We start from the raw sequence: 26,227 nt of genomic DNA, 5'->3' as shown, positions 1-26,227 counted from the left end.
AGTACCTCACTCCAAACCAGCATCGTTCCGAAGACCACTTGAAGGCCGTCGAAGAAGTTGTCGCCAACGATAATTACAGTGGACCCTCCCGCTGTCCATCCTTCACTGGGACTGATGGCTTTGATGCAGGGAGTCGCCACGGGCAGAGGAGGATAGAGTCCTGGAAATTGACCTGCTTCCATGAAAAACACTGGCTTAAGATTAGCAGGAAATCATTGGAGGTGATTGAAGAAATTCATTTCCAGCAATGGTTTAATCGTTATTAAAAGACGAGTTAATCTTGCAGTGGTAGGTACGATTGTCTGTCCGCGTTTCAGTAACTGTGAATTTATTCGAGCGAGGAGTATATTTCCAAATTTTGTAAAATCAAAACCAAACGGCCCAGCAAGAATGTTTTTAAGCCAAAGGAAGTCTTGCAGGTGCACGTTTCAATATGGGAAATTTTGAGATTTATCCGAAAGTACACAGGGCGGCCGTTTAAAAACGAAACACGTGCAGTTCTAAACAGCTAAGAGAATTTATTAAAAAACGTTCGGACACGTAACACGTATTTTTGAGGACGAAGTATTTCAGGCTAATTCCGACTCCCCTATCTGCAATCCCTTAAGCGGGAGGGTGTTCATCCCTAAAATCTTTAATGGAAGAGGAGGTTGAGTGATACCTCATTTTGAAGGTAATTTAATGTACTTTAGAACCCCCCAAATTTCAAGTCTCTGTTGTCAACACAACCAAGATAACGGCTTTCCAAAGATACGCAAATTCATTTGTACAGGGTTATTCACCCAACACGTTCGTTAAAAGTTTACTAGGATCTAAAAGTGAGACGAATTTGAAAATTTGAAGTTAAGTTAACTTCGACGTGTACTTTTTTTGTTAATATTTACAACTTCCTCTCACTTCCGGTTTAATTGGAAGTAACTGTCAACTTGCTTGTTTTAAAGGAGACTCCCAACACATTATGCTATTTTTAGGTTCCGTGTAATATTTCAGACAAATTTTCTGTATAATCTCCTATATATAGCTTTTTATCATTTTTGAGATATTTAACTTTGAATTAAAAACATGCCTCAGTAATGACCAATTTTAAAATTACATATTTTCGCAGTCATTAAAGACATAATCTTCATGTTTCGCAGAATGCCAATACAGAGTCTTAATTTTACACTTTTGTTATTTATATGGCTTAGTATTGCACAGGGTGTCCAAAATTCGACCCTTAACGTTCACATTTTTGAAGTTGCCAAAGTCTACTTTTTCCAACGGGACACGCTGTAACTTTAAGCAGTGTCAAGAAGACAATGTAATCGTCTATCGAACTGCATCAGGCTTACCTATATTTAATCTAAATCATATTCGACATAATAATAAAATTTTATGTGAAACTAGTATTAATAATGCGTTGTTCTATCATAGATGAAAGTTATTAAAAAATGAAAAAAATATACCAGAATATACATGTACTACTACATTGCTACTACTTTCGGATAATAAAACATAATCGTTTCGAAAATGGTTTGTAATAGGTTTGAGTAACCCTGATTCACTTTGATAGAAAATTACACTCTCTACTTGAGACTGCTTGAAGTTACAGAAAGTTTCATTAAAAAAAAATGAGCTTTGCAACTTTAAAAATATGAATGTTACGAGCTTAATTTTGGACACCTTGTATAATTCTTGTATAATAATGTATTAACATATAAAAGCGAAGTGTCAACTTAAGACTATAAATTCAGATTCTGCTAAATATGGAGATTATATCTTTAATAACTGCCGAGATATGTAATTTTAAAATTGATTATTACGGAGGCACGTTTTTAATTCAAGGTCGAAGAATATCTCAAGAACGATAAGAGCTAAGAATAGGACATTATGCAGAAAATGTGTCTGAAAAATTACGGGGAATCTAAAAATAAAATAATATACTAGAGGTCCCATTTAAATAAGCTAGTTGACAGCTATTTTCGGTTAAACCGGAAGTAAAAGGAAATTGTAAATATTGTAGGGTTGTAGATATTAGTTGTAAGTTAGGATTAAGGAGTTAGGGGGAGGACTTAGAACAATCTACCTTTGCGGTGCGCCCATGGTGAGCGTCAACCACTTGACGACCATTGAGCGTGTGGCGCCAAGACGACGGACGGTACCTTCCAGCAGTGTCAGCGACAAGGGTCGTCGTTTCTACTAACTGTAGTGGTTGGGTATGATGTGCGATGGCTAATCAATGGTACGCCTATGGTTCGCCACCCTGGGCACTTGTCCTGAAGGAGGCGAATAAGAGCGTGGGATAAAGGGGATGAGGGAGGCTTTTTGGACTCTCTTCCCCGAACCTCTGCCTGACACACTTGTAAATACATGTACATACTAATAAACGACACTTACGATTATTTCTGACCTGTGATTTCATTAACATCTTAAATTCTAGTAGAATCGAAAACCTATCGATCCTACAATATTAATAAAAAAATAGTACACATCGAAGTTAACTTCAAATTTTCAAATTCGTATCACTTTTAGATCCCAATAAACTTTTAATGAACGGGTTGGGTAAATAATCCTGTATACGTTCAGTTATTTTACCTATTTCACTTTACCATCGTAAACTGAATATTTTCTTTGTTGTTTTTATTACGTAAAATTTTGTTTAAGTACCAGTGAAACGTGTGGAATGATTTCTTTATTGTTGATCCGAAAATGTAAGTTGTGTACATTTTAGTATTAAAAATGTCGGCGAAAGAAGAGGGACACCACTGTGCTGTGTTCCACATTTCAAATTGTACTTAATAGATTTGAATATTCAAATATTCATTTTCCGAAGGGGCGCAAATAATTCCACTTTTCTTTGGGAGCAAGGGAAATTCTAATAGAACGGCCCATGTCTTCGATGAATTGCATCAAGACCATCGTCATCAAGTTGATCGAATATATGTTGCAGGGTTAGTGCAAAAATTTCGAGAAACTCTGTTGGCAGGAAAAAAAACTGAATGAAAAACGCGATAGAAAATTAAATTACCGAGACGGCGGTTTTAGGATATGTTTTTCGAGATTCAATATTAAGTACAGGAAAGTTAGGAGTGGTATCTGCTGTCTATGTCGAGCAATACGAGCATTCAAAAGACCTAAAAAAAAATACAAATTTCATCCGTACAAGAACTAGTGCAACCACTTAATGAGGATTATTTTGCCAGGGGTTTGCAATTTTGCGAAAGCATGTCAGAACTGATTCTAAAAGATCAACGGCTCCTCTTTAGTGTACAGTGTGACCCATTTGTTTTGGGGTCAGTCTGTAAAAAGTTTATTGATTGTGCAATCTAGCCCGGATTTTTATTTAATTATAGACGTTGATAAACTGCACATTTTTAGCAAAAATAGCCTGGTTGATATAAAATTCGAGGGCTACTATGACAGTTTCTAGGAGCGAAATTTTAATAAATCATATTAGCAATTGTTTACGAAAAAATCTGTGCCCGCCACTGGATTGACCACCTCTCAAAACGGGTCCGTACAGAATTCTATAAAAAATTTTTTGCAATAACGATTTTGTAGAAGAATTAAAAATGCACATTAAGAGCTTACTTGTTTTGAAAAATGTATGGTTTATAGCAACTTAGTCCTGGTCTTAGGCTTATACGGGACAAATAAAACAAAAAAAATGATATTTTTTTTCATTTTTTTAAAGAAATTTTTATGGAAGTTTGATCGAAAATATTATTTATGCGTTGCACAGCATCTCGACTTACCGGTCTATATGGATGTCTGATGTTGAATTCTGCATTCTGCCGCAGCTTCCGCTGCCCAGCGCACGTTGCGGCCAACGAGACGAACAATTTATGTTTTTTTCTCTTTTTTTCCATAATTATAATGATTAATAATTTACTTTGTATTAAAAATAAGTAATAAGTAAAAATACGTTCCGATATCGATGTAGACTTTATTTGTTTGACAGTCAAACACTTCAATTGTTCTCCATCGCTTGCTATGAATTTTTGAAAAAATATAAACACCGAGGGTGCATTTTTAATTCTTCTACAAAATCGTTATTACAAAATTTTTTAAATAAAACTCTGTACAGACCCGTTTTGAGAGGTGGTCAATCCAGTAGCGTGCACAGATATTTTCGAAAACAATCGCTAATGTGATTTATTAAAATTTCGCTCCTAGAAACTGCCATAGTAAGCCTTGAATTTTATATCAACCAGCCCATTTTTGCTAAAAATGTGCAGTTCATCAAACTTAAAATTAAATAAAAATCCGAGCTAAATCGCGCAATCAACAAACTTTTTATACAGACTGACCCCAAAACATATAAGTCACACTGTATATTTCTCAGAAGAATTGTTGAAGGGTATTGTGAATCGACGCAACGCCGTAGCTGGTCGGAATAAGAATTCTGAAATTATTCACGAAGTCCATACACAATATCGGCAAAAATTGAATATTTGGGTGGGAATATTCGGTGACAGGTAAAATATATCTTGAGTTATTGGAAAATGCCATTTATCCGGCATTAATAGAAATAATGGCAAAGGGTGACGAATACATGAAAAACCATGCGATATTCCAGCAAGATGGTGCGGCATGTCGTCGTGCACCGCCTGTTCATCGGAATTTAGATCAAACGTTGCCTGGGTAATGAATCGGAAGGATAGGGCCCATGGGCGGCATACGCCTCCTCGAGACTTAAGCTCATTGATTTTTTTTTTAATGAAGAGCCACATTAAAACTGTAATCTATGTCACAGAACCAACATCTTTGGGCGACTTACCACAGCTGATCATTAATGAATCTAATGAAATCAGCCCAGAGATGCTCAAAAATATTCAACAACGGTTCGGACAGAATCTGTTCTATTGCATGACGGCTTGTGGGGGATGCTTCTAACATTTACTCAATTGACTTGAAGTAACTCTACAGAATATAAAATGTAATCTCTATTTTTATCTCTATTTTTGCGGTAGAATTCAATTAAACTTAAGTAGAATTGTCGTAAATTGTTAAGCACATTTTTATTGTGCATGCATAACACTGCGGAAAAAGCGCACTGTTATTGCGTTATTTCACTTGACATGATTATTTTTTGTTACCACAGTAAAGTGAAACAGGTAAAATAACTGAACATAAATAAATGGATTTACGCATTTTTCGAAAGCCGCCATTTTAGTTGTGTTGAAACGAGAATCGGGGGTTATAAAGTACATTAAATTAGTTTCAAAATAAGATGTCACGCGACGCCCTCTTTCATTTTAAGATTTTGAAGAGGAGCACCCTCCCACTTAAGGGGGTGCAGATTGTGAAGTCGGAATTGGCCTAAAATGTTTCTCCCATAAAAATAAGTTTTACGTGTCCAAACGTCTTTTCATGAATTCTCGTAGTTGTTCAGAGCTGCACGTGTTTCGTTTTCCAACGGCCACCCTGTATAGAACCAGGCACGTGTTTCCGCTGGCTTCACGCAGGCTGCTAATCTAGTAAAGAGACGAGCACAACTTAAAATTTTGTAATCTGAAAATTTTACAGTATGGAGAGATAATTTTTGGCAGGAGAAGTTTAAATGTATTCCTCAATATTGAAAAATTGGAGATTAATATGAACGTTTACTCTGAAGTAACAAGCAGGAATCGTCGATCACCTGTGAGAAGCTGCAAAGTTTCCACAGAGACGAGCATAATTTAAAGCTTCATAACTTCCAAACAACGGAGTTCTGAACTTTCGTTTCTACATAAACAAATCTTATGAATATACAGGGTGTCCGGAAAAGTCATGTCACAAGTTCTAAAGGGTAAATTAATGCTCCTACTTCATATAAAAAAATTTTAGCGGCCTTCCTTACCAAGTTATTCGCCCGCAAAGTAAGAAGTCAAAAAAAGATTTTTCGCTATAATGTTTAAACAATTATCACAGCGAAAATGAAAGTTAGGCGGTTTAAATAACTCATATTGGTGCTTATTCTCACATGTTCCGTGTATATTCCTTATACAGGAGAAGTCAAAATTTTTCGTTGAGTCATTCATTTTTTTAGAGTGTTGACAAATATTTTTTTCACAATTTTCCTTAAAAAAAAACGTGTATTTTGCTTTGATTAATGTGTTGTACCGTTTTTGAGAAAATAGCATTTTATTATCAACATGCGCTTTACATGCCCACAATTTAAAATCAAATAAAATGGCAAGTTATTATGAAAAATGGTATGTATTATAGCTAAAGTTATCAAAAATGTTCACGTCAACATTAAATGCCATCAACATTAGTTATTTTAATAATATCTCGGAGTTTAGCAACGAGGAGTACGCCGATATGCATCTAATGTTCAGACTTGCTGAAGGTAATTCTGTCGAAGCAGCTGTGTTGCAGTTTAAAATGCTCATATTAAACATTCTTGATAACTTTAGGTCTAATGCATACCATTTTTTTTTTAAATAATAAATTGCTATTTTATTTGAGTTCAAATTGTTGGTATCTAAAATGCGGGTTGATAATAAAATGCGATTTTTGAAAAACGGTTCAAGAAATCGGTTAAGGCAAGGTATATTTTTTTGTGGAAAAATTATGGAAAAATTAAGTTACGAAAAAAATACTGATTTTGTTAACCAATTAAAAATATTAACATGTTTAAATGAAGAATTTTTACTTCTCCTGAATAAGGAAGACATATGAAACATCTGTTTACGTATGAAGATAAGCACGATTATGAGTTATTGCAACCGCTCAACTTTCATTGTCTCAAAAAATTTTTGTGAAAGTTAGAGCAAAAATACTCTTTTTTAACTTCTTATTTTAAAAGCGACCAACTTAGAATGAAGGCCGCTACGAATTTTTTTTATATAAAGTACTTATTTTAGTTTTTCCTGTAACCCCTAGAATTTATTACATGACCTGTCTGGACACCCTGTATACGTCATTAGGAAAAAATTGGGGTTATTCCATAGGCTTGCACCGGAGTAGGAAGTGTGAATTTCCGGTGCTCATTCCAAGGCTACGAACTTACTTGATTATTGATAACATCAAACTATCAACAGTATGCACGTTTCTCCGTTATCGAAGAAATTTTATAATTCGAGAGCTAATTTAACTCCAGGTTTAATTTCTATCAAGACCGGTATTGCACAGTGGTCGAGTTTCTAAGCCAATCATGATAAAAACAAAAAATTTACTAAGAGTGGAAGTTTGAATCTGGAAATCACAATTCCAGGTTGCAACGAGCAAGCTGCCATAGAAATTATAGATGTTAATTAGGTTAAGCTAGAGGATACTCTTCTGTCTGCTTCACGACGTGAGCTTCAATATGTGAGGAATAACTCCTGTGAAAGTTTCCTCTTAACTCAAAAATGATTTTCTGATAATGGTTGTACAGCAGGAAGTTTAAAAGTGCCCTAAACGTCTCTCACACATATTTCCATCCCTGTTTGGGCCATTTGTATGCGCGGGCCGACCCTCTTTCCAAACTTTGTGAAATTGGCTCTGGATCCAGTTCAGTGGAGGACGGAAACGGAACTGTTCCGTGCAACTCCGCCGCTACCCTCGCCGGCTGCCGACGACTTAATCTTTTTTCTTTTTCACTTTCGCTACTCCAGTCTTTTATTATACGTCAGCGGACAGTGGCGGAACATCTGCGCCAAGCGCTTTAAATCACCTTGACATTTGACAGGTCCCAGAAAATGCAAAAATTCGCGCTCAACCAAGATATCCAGACACAAAGACTTAGAAGAGTTGATGTGGAGACATGGAGAACAGCGCTAATGAATAAAATCGCATTTCTCTCTCCCTGCCTCTGGACGATTCGCAAGTGATGGAACAAATTCCTGAGCTGCATAATACTTCACTTCATTCCAGTTACGTTTGAATTTCCCTAAACTTTCCTTTCTTTTCGTTCACAACATGCAGTGTCAGGCTATCGAGCCAATGTTTACTAGTCGATTGCGGTAGCAGAGATCAGTGTAAGGAGTAGGAGGGAGGCGAGAGGGAGAAATAGTGGCTAGAAGGTGGAGAGAGGTAGAGGCGAGGTTGGAGGAAAATTGAAAGTCGTAATTGCCGCAGAAACATCAGAAGGAAAAGGAGAAGTAAGTAAGGGAGCGGAGGGAAGAATAAAGGTGGAGAGAGGAGATAAGGATAAGAGAGACGAAGGAGACAAGAGAGAGCAGAAGATTTCAAGGGAAAGATAAGGGAGACAAGGCATAGTCGGCATGGAAGAGAAGATGAAATTATGGGAGGCGAAAAGAGTGGAGAGTTAGAGAGACCGGAGGCTAAAATATTTGATGATTGAACTTGATTATCTCATCGTTTAGTTATTTGATTTAGCTCACATAACGCAAAACAGTCTGATGGCACCTAAAACGACGTTAGGTAATCTAACGTGGATAAATTTCAAAATTGAGATTACTGTCGTGAGACTCTTTACCTACAAGTTCTGAGATTTTTTCCAGTGTTGTGTTTGGTTACATCATTATTACGTTCGATAAATGGTTTTAAATTTAAACGTGGAAGTTGAATGGTTGAACTCGCTGGTTCAACCATTCAGGTAGCAAAATTTGGAGTATACAGAACGAAAACGATTTAATATAAATTTCAAGATTGTTTTAATTGTCTCTACGCTTTTTTGACTTCATTTCCATCGCTGTTTAAAGTACTAAATCTTATTACGATTCAAACTATTGTCCAAGGACTCTACTTGGAGTTGCTTGCAGTCTCCTTAAGGGTGGATTATCATTAATTTTAAAATTGTAATAATTTTATTTTCTTTTTGAGACTTCCATGTGAAAAAATTAATTAACTCGTATATTTTGAGTCTTCAGTCTGTTCCTGATGAAATAGTTTGAATAAGTGCAAGTTTGAAGTAAAATACGTTCAAGCCTAAGACAGTGGTTGTGCAAACATATCAGCTCTTCTGATAGCGATAAACCTTATAGTGATAAAACTGGAGTCCTACTACATCCGGGTAACAAATCTAGTCCCATTGCCGAAAGCGACAATATACGTCTGAACAAAAAATTTCTGCCGATTTGTATGCATAAAGTTATCAGAAAAAAAGACTTCTGCAATCAGTAAAAGGAAATTTTCGTAAACCTTTCCCCTCGATTTTGTCTGTTTTGTATGCGGACCCACGCTGTGGGTCAAAGTTGTATATTTTAACTACAAATGCGTTTTTTTTTCCAAGGTAAAAACTTGCGAATTTGATCTACTGATCCTAATTTTTATGTGTATTACCTTCAGTGGGATCTAGTCTTTTCGCTCTTCTTCCGTGCTTGGAATTGTTATGTACAAACATGTTATCGGATATCGCTAGAAGTGGACCATCCACAGCCACTTGAGTTGATATGACAACCTGCAAAAGTAATAAAAATGAATTTATTTATTTGTTTATTTAGGGCGTGATTAGAGCTCAGCACTGCGGAGACGTAAGCCATGTTAGGCTTAATAAAATCCTCTCAAGGACCAAATTAACTGGAAGCTCTAAGCCCCCTTTTATAGCAAGGAGCACCAGCTACACTCCATTCAATTACCTAGGCGATAAAATAGATTAAAAGCTTGCTCAGAGTCAGTTTTAATTTTTCTTTCATGCTGTTTTGTGTGCATCCAGAAGGGACTTTAAAGAGGTAAAAAATAGCGGTGATTTTAATAATTTCAACGTAATCCTGGAGATAAAAAACCAGAGATATTCCTTAAGCGATAACACCAGATTTCAGTATAAATCTCGAAAGAAAAGAAAATTGTTTTTCATCTTTTTCCCTTCCACTCCGGCTCTTATTTCGGGGAATCTCATCTTTTATCTTACCTACTTTCATCATAGAAAGCCTGGGCCTTCTCTATATGGCACCATAAATTCAATATTTAGCCGGTCTAAAACTCCGGTGCCCCGCCGATATGAATGGCCGCTCCGGAAAATGGCCCCCGGAAAATTGGATCCGGAGATCCGTCTTGTCGGGGAGTTTTCCGGGAAACAAATGACAAACGAACGACTCGGTCATCGGTATTAATATCCTGGACGATTTCCCGGGAAATTGAGCTTGCCGATATTTACTGCAATTATAGGTAACATATCATACTATTCGTTAAGGTGTTTTAAGGTAGTTTAAGTGTCGACAGGAAAATTGATATTAGAGAGGAGAGATGGGCAGAGGAGGATGTCGAAGAGTGTCCAAGAGGAAGAGAGGGCAAATGTGGAAAGTTGGGAGTTAGCAACAGATAAAATATAATAAGAGGAGGAGAGGGAGTAAGCGTAGAGAGGGAAAAAATTATATGATGAGGAGGGACAAGGCTCGGAAGAATTGGAGTTAAGGGAAGATATAGTGGTAAAGAGGCAAAGAAGACGCAAGGGAATGAAGGAAAAGGAGATTTTAACTTTATTTTACTAAGGAAAAACATCCTTGTTGGTTTTACAAATTTGTCTGGTGCGCTTCTGATATTTAGAAACGACTTCACGAAAGCTTAAAAAGAATATTAGAGAGGGGAGCAAAGAGTGACAGGGAAAGAGAAGATTAGAAGAAGATCAAGAAAACGTCAGAGGATTCGGAGATAAGAAGACGAAGAGACAAAAATGTGAATAAACAGTGAGATTTTTAAAAACTTGTTTTCACAAAACCGAAGAGTGAGAGAGTAAGAGAGAAAGGCAGGAAGAGAAAAAGAGATATATGGGGAGGAAGAGAGAGAGAGAGAGAAAGAGAGGAAGAAAGAGAGAAGGAGAAGAAGAGAGAGAGAAAGAGAGAGATTTCTATACTTCCAAATTTATGACTATCCATATTGAAAATGACCTGTTAAAATTTTCTGAATCGCCTAATACATACTTACATGAAGAGCCCTATCTACTAATCATTGGAGGGACATACTCTCAACAAAAGTTACATTTTTTTCATATTCGACTTATCGTGAGTAATATGTTGTTTATCCAGACTGGCAGGTATCTGATTTTGTTCTGCACATTATATCTATAAAAATTTCTCGTACAATAATCAGTGGCGGAACATTACTCCAATGTCGAAAAGTTTCTTGGTTAATCTGACCAAAAAGTAATTTTTTAAACTGTTGATGGTTAAGCTAACTATGCGACCACGCTAACTATAATCCCCAGGGGATATTGAGCTGTCACCTAATTAACCCCAAAACAAACCCCTAAATGGTAGTCTATCGGACATCGCCGATCCCGCCAAATCGGCCTTCGCCGCCGACACACCGCCCCCAAACAGCCGCTAAACATGACTGCGTCCGAAGTGCATTTCAAGACACAGGAAGGAGTCCCGGGGGACGCACGCGCTCCCCAGGGATCGGAGGCTCCCCCGTACGCGTTCCCATGGGGACCAAGAGGGGGGCGAATTGGGGGAATAGTCGGCACACGCCGTTCGATACGGGCGGCCATCGAAAGGGGACAAGATTAGGGGGAGAATATGATGTCGGCGAAGTATGGAGTTCTTCGAGGGAACATTTGTTTGTTTGACATTGAATGTTAGATTTCACGTATTCCCTTTGATTTTTCTTTATCAGCAGTGTTATGTAGGGGAAGGATAGTAAGAACAGTTTTGAATCGACACAAGACAATAGACATATAGTAAAAGATTTAATTGCAAAAAAGTGCGGTTTCATTAACCTCTGATTATATCACCAAAACCCCGGAATTTGCGTTAAGAAATCCCCATCAAAGCACGTTTGCAAACCTGTCTACTACCGCTCTTGACCTTGCTATAAAGAAAGGAAAGAGACGGTGATACCATTAACTTTTATTTCCATGATTGTATTGCCCAATCGAAGACTATTAACTTCTGTTTCCTCTAATAATTTTCGCGTGTGGGAAATTACTTCACCTTTTATTGTCACTGGCGATTATAAAACCGTTTGAATTGGCAATTGAATGTATCAGTTCAGTTTGATTCCCCCGAGTGAAGTGCAAATCGGTTTTATAATGTTTACTTATAGTGTATTTTGCCTTATTTTCCTCGGCGTAAGTGATTTGATTTATAGGTCATCCACGAATTTTTTTTCCAAAATGCAGACGATCGTAGATTTTATCGCATTCACAACACTCTCATGGTTGAAACAATTTTCTTTAACAACCGAAAATTTACTATTATTCGCTGCTAATGCTGAATAGAGTAAAATACACTGAATTTACTGAGTGAAACATCCTTCAAGCTTATCACATTTGCCTCGCAGCAAAAATCGGAATCAAAAAGCTCTTTCATCATATCCAAAAAACCTTCTCAACGAACACTCACCAGAAGATTTTAATGAGTTATTTCAGTCAATATCGTTACAATTGTCCCTTGATAAAACTCAAAGTGAATCCAGAGGTGTTAATCCAAATACCAGTTGAAGTTAACTTGAACCTCACTAAATTATTCTTTACACATATACAGTGGCCGGCAGAAGGTACGCACCATGTGGGATTTTTTAATTGGAATTTATCAGAAAATTTTATTCTGAGTAAAAGTTCATTCATTTCTGTAGACTCAACGTGCAGTTTGCAAAATTGGCATATCTCGTTTTATACAGGGAAGATTCGAAAATTGTGAAAATGGCTCGGAAGTAAAATATCTTTATTTTCAATTTTACGAGAAACATGTATTAGGAAAAGTTGTTTACAATGAAGAGATAAGCCCAACAATGAAGTTTCAAGTTTTAAATAATATTATTTGCATTTTTTTTTAAACGAAACTGTCATATTAAATAAATTTGTTTTATTTTCTATACGGTGAAAATCATAGAAAATTTTGAAACAGGGTTTAATGGAATAAAAATTTAAAACTTCATTATTGGGCTTATTTTTTAATTTCAAACAACTTGTCATAATACACGTCTCCTCTAAAATTAAAAACGAAGCTACTTTCCTTATGAGCGGTTTTCATAATTTTTGAATATTCCCCTTATGAGATACACAAACTTTGTAAGCTACGTTTTGAGATTGCAGGAAGGCGCAAACTTTTACAAAGAATAAAATTTTCTGATAAATCTGAGTTGAAAAAATACCATACGGTGCGTGTTTTCTGCCGAATTATATATTATCAATTAAGTCGGCGAAATTATCTAAACAAAATTCGAATTAGCCAACTAATTTGAACTAACCTGAACCTGAACCACTTCAATTTATCCCAAGATTAAACATTTACCTCACTACTTTCGGACGAATGCAGATATCGATATTTTAGTGACTTAAGAGCGGATCCGGTAACTCACTTAATTAGCAAGTTGAATGATTGAGCAACTCACTAAATTAGGAGCTTAACTGATTAGATCTCACTAAAATATTGATAATTTTCATCAATCCAGGATCAGTGGTAATTGATACAGACTTGAAAAATTTTAACTCAATCGTTATGGATCGCACTGTATTTTTAGGGCATTTGTTGCAATATCTGGCCAGTTCCTGGAAAGATTTAACTTGATGTAGTCTGGAAACTATCCTAATAAACTTTTTTTAATCATTTCAGACAACAGAAGCTTTCTTCCTTCGGTACATTACTTACAATGGAAACCTCATATCGGAAGTCTTTCAGTTTCCATTAAATAAATTGTTTGAAGACTTAGGCAGCAAACAATTCACGGAAGAGTCCGTTTACAACGAAACTGACCAAATGAAGATATGCTGGACCAACATACTCTATATTAACGAAACTGATGAAGCTAAAAACGGCTGGGCCGAGTATCAGGTCGCTATGTACTATCCAGCTGAAAGTGGGTATTTCTTCCATTCTTTTCCTAATTATAACAGAATAATTCCCGCAGATGAGACCAAGAAAAGTGTCCCCAAAAAGCACAGGAATTACAGAATTGAGATTGCCGATGGAAAGTTTGAGGTCTTTCAGTTTGAAGTTCTGGAAGAAGGAGACGGTTTTGTTTTGAGCAAACTGGAGGACACCGCTTGTGGGGTGGGACAATATTTGACTAAGACATTTTTCACAAAACCAAACGAAACGGATCAACATATAGTACTGAGGCTCTCCAACCAGCTCCCTAGAGAACTTGATTTGGAGCGTGATCCTGGGGATGCAGAAGAGACGGAGTTGTGGAGTGTCACGGAGAGAGGGGAGGATCAAACGTTCGTAATTTTCATTATTTAGTTTGCTGCGATTAATAACTCTTTTCCACACAGGAAAATTTTAATTAAATATTTGCGATTTTGTTTTCCAGCTTTAGCTTACTCGGTAGTAAATACACCAATCTTCCCATTTACGATGAATCCTTTTTCACGAACCCTCCAGAAGTACCGTACGTCAAGAGCGCTTCTGGTTTGAGGGAATTTCACATGAGTACTGAACCAACAATTGAAACGACCATACCCCCTGTTGAATCTCATTCCCCGTTGCTGACAAGGTTGTCTGCAGGTAGGGATTCAATGAAGAATTTAACACTGATGGGAATGACAATGATAATGATATATAGTCAAGTACGAAATCTGTTGCAGGTCATGAAATCTTGCCAGACCTTTGTCACCTTGCCAAAAATGAGAAAGTGGTTCTCAAAGGGGATATTTACGTAAGCAGGAAATACGTGAATGAAAACGGCAAATCAGACATGGCAAAGTCAGAGGTATCAGATCCCCTATTTGTGATACACGAAAACACGGAAATTGAGAGGAGCATTAACGCTTTAGAGGACAAAAATAGAGATAAGAGCCAGGTGTTACCTTAGGTTAGAAGATTTGAATTTATATTATTGTAAAGTGTTTAACCAATTGTTAATAAACTTTAAAATTGGGAAATGTATCATTATTTCTACCTTTGCTAATGAAGCAGGCCTAATGAAGGCAATACTAGTCTCAGTGCAATGATGAAATAATGCATGTTGCTCAACATTCTGACTGATACTACGTGTTTTTGAGTTAAAACCCTTTGTCAACTGGTTTTACTAAACGTCTCAGATAGTACGATAATAAGTACCGCAAAATTCTTCTAGGTGGAGCTGTCGATATGTTGGACCACAGCTGATAACATCTCTGCTTTTATTTTGGTATGAGCTTCCTACACCAGCACAGTCAAAAGATATTTGACGTTTTACTTTATCAGGTCAAAAAATTGATCATTTTCTTATTAGTACTAAAATTATTAAATTACTTACCTGAAATCGTCGCATGTCTCTGGGATTGCCAGCGTTTTTTAGACAGTTTTGATTGCACTTGAGGAAAAATTTGAGAAAGAATCTGAAAAGAAAAGAGACAAATTTAAACGCGAACTTGTTCCAAAAAACACAATTTTTACATAGCACCCGATTATTATACTAATAATAGCACATACACACCCTTCCTGCCAGTGTTTACAAACAATACACATACCAGGCTAATTGAACCCCTAACCCCAGGGGTGGTATTCCCACGGGATCGGCACGTTTTAATTATTTTTGTTTCCACCTACAGGGGGCGCCTTTTGATGTACTTTGGCGGCTAATCGGTAACCGCACATGCCCCTCAAAAATGTCTTCATTTTTTATTCGAATCGACTGGAATCGTCCAAGTGGAAAATCCATTATGCAGGTTACAAGTTATTGAAGAAATACGTTCTTAAATGGTTTCAATTAAATGAATTCGAACTGAGTAATATCAATTTGTGTGATGCCGAATCAAGTGGAAAGAACGAGGTTCCTCCCTTAGAAAAACTCACGCGAGGTTTCAATAAAAAGGCCCATTATGTAGAAACTTGTTGCTTAATTTAAGTGGGATTAGTCAGGCGATAGCCCTAATCTTAAGTTAGTTCCGGTATGCTCGAATTGTTACTCTGGGATGCATTACATTGGGGATGAAGTGATTTCAGGAATTCGAAAAAAAAAATTTTCTTGGCACTAGGGAAATTAACGTTTTGTAATGACATCCAGAAGCGTGGATATGAGATTAGCAATTAAACGGCCACTTTAAAGTGGCAAATTTTTGTGTATTGCCACTAATTAAAAGCTTTGTTAGTCATTGAGATTTCCCATGAATTTTGCTCAATTCTGTCTCCTCAATCTCAATCTATCATTAAAAAAGAAAAATTATGAAGACGACACCACACCAAGAAGACACCTACGGGATGTTCTCTTGACACTAACAACAATAACGTTAAATTTCGATTTTGAGATGGTACAATTTCATGAATTCCTAATAATAAATGTGTGTTTTGTGCATTGTTTGTCTTGTAGGAATTTATTAAAATTTTTTGTCTCTATGTAAAAAATTATGGAGGCGATACAAAACCAACCAGAGGCCTACGGGGTAAGAATTCGAAACTAGTAACAATCAGATAAAATCTCCATTTTGAGGCGGCACATTTTTACGAATTTCTACTTATTTAAAGAAATGTATTGAATTTTTAATTTTTTTTAGAAATTACCCTTAATGCCTCTGTAAATAGAAAAATAATGAACGCAATAGAAAAGAAACCAGAGGCGTATCAGAGAGGAATCTCGAGAGCCCAATTGGAATAGTCTTGTTATTACGTTATGCTGTATGGCTTTACATTGTCAACCTAACCCCCTCCCCCTCCCATTTTTCACTTTTTAACAAATTATTGACTTTAAAAAAATCAAAAACAGCATTAACTACAACAAAATATACTATCTTTTGCCTTTTGTTTATTGTTCTAAATCTTGATTACGTCACAGATAGCGCAAAATGGGAAATTTTTTTAAATTGAAATAGAGGTTAAATGACACTTCAAATTAAAAGTCTTTCCAAACTACACTCATTTGGGTACTGCGGAAAAAATCTATCGATTAGTTAAAAAAACAGCTATAAATATGGTAAAAAATGCAATACAAACTCAGTTAAATAGTACGTAAATAATAAAAAAACTTGTTTGTTGATAGGAAATTGGTTTGCTCTGGATTATGACCCGAAAGACTGCTTGTGAGCACAAAATCGAAAACAAACCAATTTCCTATCAACAAACAAGTTTTTTCATTGTTTAAGTACTATTTAACTGAGTTTATATTGCATTTTTTAACAAAATTATATCTGTTTTTCTCATATACTATTCGATAGATTTTGATTTGTAATACACCATTGAATGTAGTTTTGAAAGGCCTTTAATTTAGGGAGTCACATGACCAATATTTAATTTTTTTTTAATCAGACATTTTACCCTACCGCTGACGAAAGTAAGATTTAAAAAAATAAAGAAACGTCAAAAGATAGTATTTTTGGTTCTAGTTAATGCCGCTTTTGAATTTGGAGCCGTACGGTATATATTCCTTTGAAGTGAACCTACACTAATTGATTTTAATATAAAAATTTCATTGCATAGTTTCCGAAACTGGCATAATAGTTAATGAAACAGTGACGCTAACGGACGTGACTTTCTCGAAAAAAAATATGAATGACCCTTTTTATTGGAGAATTCAAGACCATTTTCTATTTTTGGAAATTACGCAAATGCGTCATTAAAAAGCTATAGAAATCGGAACAAATTAGATAATTTCAACCTACACCAATGACTTTCGATATTTCGACAGCAAAGCTTGTCTATTATTCTGGAAATAATTCGAAGAATAATCGGAGACGTGCCAGACAGTCTCACTTGCATTCGCTTTCTTGTTTAATGATTTGAAATTTCACGTGGACAAAACTCGAGTTGTAAGCATCCCTTAACTGGAAACGGTCCAAACTAATGTCCCTCTGGAAAGCTGCTGAATCGACTTTCAGGAAAAAGAAATTTAGGTATATATCGCCGAATGAAGAAAAGAACTTACGTAGACATTCCAGGGGTTTTTCTGGCAATTAGGATTCCGTTCTTGATTCGAGGTAAATGAGGATAATTAGTTGAAGTTTGAATCCATGATAGTGGGTAAGTAAGGAGTTTTTTTGGATATTTCGTGATGAGAGGTCTGGAATATTGTGCGAGGAAGATACATTTTTTTTCGATAAAATTATTCGTAGGTGAACAACAAGGAAATAAGTACAAAATTCCCTGGAAATTTTGTGAGGAACGAAACATGATCAGGAGGCAAGAATAAGGTGGCTTCGTGGAAATTTTGCAAGGAAAAAAGGAAAATATCAGAAGAAAGCATTTTGCCACCTACAGATATTAGTAATATATACTGAGTGATATAGAAAAGAAAATACCCCGTAAAAATATATTTTTTTAAATAAATTTTGGTATACATGTTTTTATACGGGAACAAAAAATGATTAAATTTTCAGCCATATTTATCGATGTATTTACAAGTTATCAGGAATTTTAGTTTTTTTTTACTATAAAAATTGCAATGAAATATCAACAATATGACTTAAAAATATAATTTATAGGTGCCTAGCGTGCTTAGAAGGTGCTTTTAGATTAATTAAATATGCCAAAACGCAGAATGCAGCGAAATTTTCATCAATTGAACGAGTTTGAGGTTGAATAGTGGGTCCACGAGGAGCTGATGGGTCATTTAGGGTAATCGCCACTAGTTTAACCGTAATGTAAATACCATAGTGAAATGTTGTCAGGCATGGTTCCGAGAAGAGCAAATAGTCAGAAGTGGTACTGGACAATCCAGGAAAACTACAGAACGTGCAGATCGCCGCTTTCGAATTATGGCCCTAAGGGATAGGTTCGTCTCATGGAGGACGCTCGCGGATCAGTGGTTTACTGAGTATGGAAAGACCATTGACATTCGAACCCTTTATCGCCGGATAAAAAGTTTTGGACTGATTTCCTACCATCTCCATCTTGTGTTACTTCTCACTTTAAATCATCGTGAAAATCGACTGCAGTGTTGCAGAGAACGGATACATTGGGATCTGAAATGGGATAATATAGTCTTTAGTGCCGAATCTAGATTCTGTCTGGGGATGCATGATGGTCGGGTAACAGTAAGAAGAAGACGCGGTTAAAGACGGGATCCTTAGTTTACAATACAGAGGCATGTCCGTCAAACTGTTGGGGTAGTGGTTCGGGGTACTATCGCATATGGTAGCAGTTTACCTTTACTTTTCATTTGAGGCAATATGACAGCCGAATGATACATTCAAGAAATTCTAGAATCTCATTTGGGGTGATATCTGGAAATTCTTTGATAATCCAGTTTCCCAGTAAGACAACGTACGACTGAATGTGGCTAGAGCGACTCTCAACTTCTTTCAATAAAATGCAATCAATTTGCTATCTTTGTCACTTCGATCTCCAGTCTTCTTACGGATTGACCATGTATGAGATATTGTAGGTAGAAAGTTGCATAATTTACCCCTCCCCTTCAAACCCTAGCGGCCCTATGTCATGCTGTCCAGTTAGTCTGGAATGAGATCCCCCAAGAGGACATCGATCACCTCATTAGGTCCATGCCTAGACGTGTACAGGAATGTATAAGACACCGCGAAGGGCCGACAAATTATAATTTTTTTTTAATTTTTAACAATTAACTTTATTCAATTTTTCAATGATTTATTTCTTTGAGCGTAAGAAATATGAATACCAAAAATGATTTAAATTAAACGATTTTTACGGGGTGTTCTCTTTTCTATATCACGCAGTATACTACGGTGTTAATATTTTATGACGGGTTACTAGGACTATGAAAATATTAGTAATATACTGCGGTGAGGAGGGGGGAGATAGAAGACACGGTAGCAACGAGAAGTTATTTACTTAGAGAGGAAAATAAAGGGAACAGTATAAGGAAGAAAGATATTGTACTGTAAACTCTGTAAGGAAAACAAATCGGACAGAAGCAAACTTGGAAGGATTTTTTTCTCTTGTGCTACCTGGAGATATTCTAAGGTGAACAGATGAACCCGTTGAAGAGAATAAGTTATATTGGAAATTTTGCGACGGATATTTAGTGAGGAAGGTAAGAGGATAAGGAGGAAGGGGAAACTAATTTCATTCAACTCGGCCTGAAGACAGTTAGCGTAACTCAAGGGCACCTTACACGATTTTTTTAAGAGGTTTAATTATTTGTTCATTGGCAAAAGGTATACTTTAGCCACTTGCTTAAGCTTTATGGCTTGTCATTAACTTAGCGACGTAACGAACAGTGCAATTGATTCAATAATGTTGTTTTGCTAATCATCTCGTTCATGATTGCTACTCCAACACAGCCGGAATCGCTACAAAAGGTCAACACACAACTGAAAAATGAATCGCTATGTAGCGAATTTGTCAGTCAGACAGTGGAAATTGCCATGCAATGAATTATAACTGTATTATCCCGAAAAATATCGCGAAAATGTTTTTTCGACGTGGGTTAATCACCGACAGAGCCGGAACTTTGCAGGAAAAAAAATTGATTGCCGATGCGGAGCTTTTTGACCAGATCTATTTATTGGGGGGAGTTTTTTTAAACGCTTTCAAAATGGTTTAAGTTACACTCTTGAAATATCAATTTTTGAGCCCGTAAATTGTTGCGTAGGCAGCAAAAACCCGGCTCGAAGGACCGAAAATTCATAGGCGAGCCATGTAAAAATGAGCTATGTATCGTACACCACTGAAGGAAATGGAGAAAATAACGTAAAATCCGATGCAAATGAGGCCTTCATTCGGCCGAAATTGAGTTATTTAATAAATTCCGTCTCCCTTTCCCGAAATTTCCATATTCCGTTATGTTTAACGTCTTTATAAATTCGCCGGATTTACAAGCTGATTTCATTTGCAGGGAAAAACGCACCACTTAAAGAAGGACTTTTGGCGATTTTAGCACCCCGAGGAGTGCACCTTTCCGGGGACTTCGTTTACATTTAAAACCGAATCAAGCTAATTTCCACTAGGGGCATTATCCATTCCGAATCGCTTAGCGTTACTTTAGTTCCTGCCGCAGACTTAAGACGACGTCGGTGGGAGCAGGAAACGCTGCGATGCGAACTCGTCCTAAATTATGCAAAAGTCTTGATACGGCCCTTATTAATTGATGACAAACTGGCAACAGTGTTCTGCATAATGCATGCCCTCAAGACCTACCTGTCCTCAGGGACCAATGTTAAGAATTTTCGAGTTTCACTTGTGAAACCAGGCATCCCATTCATGGTTTTTAGTTGCACATGGAAAATAAATAAGCTGGGAGTTAAAAATGTGCCATTATTAACTTTATTAATATTTAGTGAGGTTTTCGGCTTTTGCGGGTTTTTGTCCCAAATTGAAAAACGAATTTATAAATTATTTCTGGAATTGGGTCAAATAAACGATGCCATTTCCTGGTAACAGGCGTTTTCACTGAAATGTGCAAAATAAAAGCGTAATTTTCGATATTTTGACCATTATACCGAGAGTTTTAGCACAAATGTCAAGATTTTTAAACTTTACGACAGAAAGCTCCTCGTTATATTTTTTCAAGAAGATCCCACGAAGGCAACTCATTTGACCGCTTCACCACTTCTTTACACACCGATTCCTTCTCCCGTTTATTCTCAGCCCCTCAAAAATTTTATGGTGAAACTGTTCCTCCCACTTCATGAATACAGTTGTGAATTCCAATAAACATAAAAATTTGTTGCTTTGAAATTAAATCATTTAGCAGGCTCATGTGTATTCAAAGAAATAGTCTCTATCAGCCATAAAATTGTAGTTAGTGGACATGAATTCGGGGCCATAATCGAGAGTTTATAGGTTCACATGAGAACGAACTCACAATAAAATTGCACCATGTAAAGATTATGAAAAATTCATATTTGATAAAAGGAGATATTGATATGTTCCCTAGAAATGATGAAGTGACCCTGAAGTGACCGGAACTACATTTATTAGTTCACCTGGAAGCAACAGACTTGAGGTCCAGGCGATAATGGTACGTTTCTGAGGAGAAATAAAGATTACAGACTCATACGAGAACGAGAATAAATATAACAATTTAACTGGGAGATGAAAAATCTCAAAGACTATGATTTTTAGGCAAAGTAAAAACGGATATATTTTCTTTTGTCATCAAAATTGTGAATTAAATTCGATAGTTTACCTGTAAGTATTATACACGAGTTGTAATAGACAGTTTATAGCTCTATTCATGAATTAAACAAAAAAATAAATTTGTAGTTTCTCAATTAGGGCATTGCGGGGCTCATATTTTTCTTCCAGCTCCTAAAAATATGAGGTAAATTTCTTAATTTTCACTGGAATAATGGAGATAAGTTTTGCATATTAATCCCGAGAATATAAATCCGCTTAAAACTAAGACCAAATATAAATATTAGCAACTTTAAACTTACAGAATCTGAAAAGATTATATTTGTTCCAAATAAATGGTAACATGTCCTCTTTTACCTTCGATCCCCCTCCTCCCCTACCTATCGTCATTATCTACACAACAGCAAAGGCTCATTATGCTACTTTTTCAAACACGAGTGTTGAGAGGAAACACATTAATTTTCGAATTTTGAAAAAATCCTGACAAATGGTATAGTTTTCGCTTTACTTCAATGTTGTCCTAACCAAAAAAGTTATAAAAAATTTTGAAAATAGCCAAAATATAAAAAACACGTTGTAGTGCCGTGGCCTTTAAAAAGATCGAAATTCGGGTTTCGCCATTAATAATTTCTCAAAACTTGACCTCTTGACATGTATGCTAGTTTTTTCCTACCTAGCCGAGAACTGGGATTTTCCCGTCAAAACTCTCCAAATCCCTATACGTCCATGCCTTTTAGCGAGAAAACAATTATTAGTCCGAATTGTCACACGTGCAATTGCCGACGCGATACATCAAACGTCAGTAACGTTTTCTTCAGAGAAAATAACGTTAGGGAAAAATATCACAAGGAGTCAGATCTGGAGGACCTGGAGGCCAAGTCGCCGAACCCATTGCAATTTATGTTCAGAAACTGTTCGAAATGAAATACCTCAATTTTTAAACCATCCAGTCTTTTCTATTTATCCACTCTTACTCTAACTTTGCTCTAGATCAATTGACAGTTCCATTGTAATTTGATAATCGTGGCAAAAACAAAACTGCAACACGCGACCGTCGATCGAGTCACGTGTCTAGCGGAGCCCATTGCGGGATAAAAACTAAACTATATGAGTCTATTTCGGTCTAGACCAGGGGATATTTACCATCCACCAACCGTAGCAACTTGCACCGGCTATAATTCTCAACTGACATAATCATCCCGAAAATTCAAGGAAGCATAGTATTGGCTACTCCGTTGTAATGGCAAGTTTTAATGCACCAACACAGGTGTTATCTTCCGGACTATAGCAACCCTTCGAAAGCTTGTGCTTTATAGCAGCTACAGCTGGAAACAAATTAACAATATTGGAGTTTAATTTGATTTTTAGTCCAGTCAGGATGCATTAAAAGAATTAAGATGATGCATTCGATAAATCCGGTTGCACATGATCCGGCAATCTGAGAGGGATATTTTCGATTTTAGAGACCACTTGGGACCGGAGGGTTGCTCTTGAGGAAGGTCAAGGAATGATTAATCTGCGATTAAATATGGGTGAAATTTCTGTCTATTTTATAGTTCCATATGAGTGCCATGTCTCTTTAATTGGCTTGCAGGTTGTTGCTGATTTTTTTTCGTCGGTACGCCACTGGGTTTCGTTTAAAACTCGAAATTTCGACGTAGAAAATTGTATACTCAGTGAGTTACGTGAATGTTTTCTGAATTGTTGTGTTATGACGCAACACCCAAAATATGGAAAGTTTCAAGCTCTAATGGAAGGCTGAGGATTCTCGCCATGTGCTCCAACTGTTGAAGCACACTAACATCAAGGGCGTGCGTGTGAACGTCTTTAAAAAATTTCTTCTTATTTCTCCCCGGCACAAAATTGATTGAATTAGCTGTTGAAGGTAATATGATATGCCACTGAACTTCCAATTAAAACTTGAATTTTTCTGTAGAAAATTTTGCAGTTAGCCGATGTTTGAGGCACACTGAATACTAGAGGCGAACAGATGTAAAAGTTCTTCATAATGATTTTTTCTTATTATAGTTTGAAATCTGGCCTCCTCAATTTAGACGGCTAATGAGATACGCCACTGCACTTCAAATAAACCTCGCAATTCCTCCACAAAAAGTTTTGAAGCTGCTTCATTTTTTAATCCCATTAAACCTCAGGAACGTGCTCAGATAAAGAATTTTAAAAGTGCTGTAAAATGAAAGTCACCAAAAATATTTTTCCAATGCTCCAGGGCTTTAATTCAGGTATCCAGGATCCCTATAGGGTCCATATCACGCTGTTAAACTGAAAAACGGCACCTCGAAAATTTAGAAATTTTTATGAAATTTTCCAAGACAGGGAAGTATTTACTTTTTGCTAGCTTTCAAACTTTAAATCCCACATCTCTCGAAGCGATGGAAATACGCCACTGGCTTTCCAATAAAAGTTGTAATTTCTTTGTAGAAAGTTGAGTAACTGGGTGATTTGTCATGTACATAAACAGCAGGTTCGTGCATGTATAAAGATTTTTATGAATTACTTATTCTGATTCTACACTCAAATATGAGAGGTTTAAATTAGTTCTGGTTTTACAACCTTCAAGTTTGGAGGTTGTTATGATTCCACAGTTAGATTAAAACTCGTAATTTTTTCATAGAAATGTGTGCGATTAACAAATGATCGATGCACCCTAATCATCAAGAATGTGCTTGTATTAGGATTTTCCTCAATTAACAATGAAAATATGATAATTTTATATCGCTTATTGGAGGCTATTGTGATCTGCGACACATCCACGAATTTAACCAAATATTTCTTGGCCCACAATGTAGCACTAAAAATGCACATTTCCCCCCTTGTGGATACACATTTTCCCTCTAAACCACGCCGCAAGAAGAAAGATAATCTCACGAAACCGATCATATTTCGGGGGCCCTCGGCCGACGTCGTTCCCCAACGGTATTGACGACCGGCTCACTGGGGGATACAGAGTCAATACCCACCCCTGGGATCTGTCCGGACTCCCTTGGGAACATGGCCGCCAAAAAGGAGAAAGTGGAATAAGGAACGACATAGATTAGACGAGGACGCGGAAAGGGGAGCACGTCTCGGCCGGAAAAACGGCCGATGCAGGGAAACTAAAAGTTTCCCTTGCGTTTCGGGATTTTCCCCCCTCAGACCGCACTGAACCCGTCATGGAGAGTGACTGTTTTCAAACGTGAATTCTTTAATAAAAAATGTCGATTGATTGATTAAGCGATTAGTATCGCCGAGAATTGGAGGAATTTCGAGTCGTGTTCGATTGAAAAACAGCGAGGCAATAATGCGTTATAGGAGGACCGATACCTTTTCAAACTGACAGATTTATGAAGTGGTATGCGCTAATATAGGGGAAAAGGAATGGAAATAAAACTACACTGCTGACGGCTTTGTGACCGAACTGACGAAAAAATTCAAGAGTAATGCCGATACTTAGCGAGATGTGAAGTTATTGATCTGATTTAATTGTTGCACTCAACGAGCCATCGGTCCCTTCAGAGAAATATTTACTTCGTTATTAACTGAACCATGGGATTCGCATATTGCTCCTGGTTAGTTTGGGTTAGCACCTTCTAGAATCCCTTACGACAACGCCTGTTCGGGTCACTAATGATATGATTATATCGGATATGCGGGGTAGCCGAGGTTAGTGCTAATTTCGACCAATTCACCTATTGACCGCGCTGACCTAGCAGTTAATTCCTGCCTCGTTCGAGTTAATTCAGGTTAGCAACACTTTTTAGGATCGCCCGCAATTGTCCCGATTGTAGTTCATTTAGATTAACCGTTGCTCACACCTGTTGAAGATCTTTGATCGGTTCTGGCTATCTCGCGTTCACAATTTCTTTAAGTTTTCTAGCCATTCTGGAGTAGTAACAAAAAAAAAACATGTAAAAGTAAAATAAATTCCATAATAAGTAATCAGCAGTTGCTGTCTGTTGGTTTGAGATTTCCAGATCATCGATCCAAATCAATCCGGGTAAGCAATTCCAAAACTTCCTTAAGTCGATATGGGTTAGTACAGCATGGCTCCATGCATGGGATTGATAGATCATCTTTCGTTGAATCATTTTATAATTCATGGTATTTTGAGGTCATTCAAGAATGGAAGAAGCTTTGCTTCCTAGGCGTAGTAATTACCGTTTAGTTTAGGTTAGTGATTCAGAGATAATTGCACATTTTCTTAGATTAAATTATTTGGAATAAGTTTGGAGCGCAATTCCAAATTCCATTCAAAGACTTCTCTGAATTTAAGTTACCAACGGTTCGTTAAGCATGGATTCCATGGAATTGGGAATTATCGCTGATTAGTTTGAGATTTGCGGATAATTTCTGATTGATCCAACTCCAAATTACCTCTGGTCATTTGATTCCTCAATATTAGCTCATTTTAGCACTTTTTCTTCGAAGGATGTCCTCAAATCAGTACATGACAAACTGCTGTAGACTAGATT

The 26,227-nt window shown here is 36.8% G+C and overlaps 2 protein-coding genes across 14 annotated transcripts in view; one reads left to right on the top strand and one right to left on the bottom strand.

The window, feature by feature from the left end:
- kn (EBF transcription factor knot) overlaps positions 1 to 26,227 on the bottom strand; it is a 91,523-nt gene that overhangs the window by 4,128 nt on the left and 61,168 nt on the right. For 6 of the 11 annotated variants that reach the window (XM_066293565.1, XM_066293573.1, XM_066293575.1 and 3 more), the window contains exons 8-10: positions 15,031 to 15,112; positions 9,193 to 9,310; positions 6 to 190 (exon numbers count right to left, since the gene is read on the bottom strand). In XM_066293565.1, the coding sequence (XP_066149662.1) occupies positions 6 to 190; positions 9,193 to 9,310; positions 15,031 to 15,112 (385 nt within the window). The remainder of the gene's footprint in view (positions 1 to 5; positions 191 to 9,192; positions 9,311 to 15,030; positions 15,113 to 26,227) is intronic. The other 5 variants (XM_066293569.1, XM_066293574.1, XM_066293570.1 and 2 more) reach the window with 3 other exon arrangements.
- LOC136345357 (uncharacterized) lies at positions 170 to 14,674 on the top strand. 3 transcript variants are annotated; one of them, XM_066293581.1, is made up of 5 exons: positions 170 to 288; positions 13,404 to 13,647; positions 13,699 to 14,011; positions 14,104 to 14,297; positions 14,378 to 14,674. In XM_066293581.1, the coding sequence occupies exons 2-5, from the start codon at positions 13,548 to 13,550 to the stop codon at positions 14,602 to 14,604; spliced, it is 834 nt and encodes a 277-aa protein (XP_066149678.1). In that variant the 5' UTR covers positions 170 to 288; positions 13,404 to 13,547; the 3' UTR covers positions 14,605 to 14,674. The 3 variants fall into 3 exon arrangements, with proteins under 3 accessions (XP_066149678.1, XP_066149680.1, XP_066149677.1); XM_066293583.1 differs by lacking the exon at positions 170 to 288 and adding an exon at positions 9,387 to 9,581; XM_066293580.1 differs by lacking the exon at positions 170 to 288 and adding an exon at positions 11,800 to 11,917.

Source organism: Euwallacea fornicatus, chromosome 19 (genome assembly GCF_040115645.1).
Source record: "Euwallacea fornicatus isolate EFF26 chromosome 19, ASM4011564v1, whole genome shotgun sequence".
In the NCBI taxonomy this organism is placed as follows: domain Eukaryota; kingdom Metazoa; phylum Arthropoda; class Insecta; order Coleoptera; family Curculionidae; genus Euwallacea; species Euwallacea fornicatus.
This window is presented reverse-complemented; position numbering and strand designations above follow the sequence as displayed.

Bases quoted from the DNA above. Each gene is read 5' to 3' on its own strand.
- LOC136345357 (XM_066293580.1), top strand. From the start codon at position 11,828: ATGTATCAGTTCAGTTTGATTCCCCCGAGTGAAGTGCAAATCGGTTTT. The intron at 11,918-13,403 runs GTAAGTGATTTG...TAATCATTTCAG, and splicing joins TTTGCCTTATTTTCCTCGGC to ACAACAGAAGCTTTCTTCCT. The intron at 14,298-14,377 runs GTAGGGATTCAA...AATCTGTTGCAG, and splicing joins GCTGACAAGGTTGTCTGCAG to GTCATGAAATCTTGCCAGAC.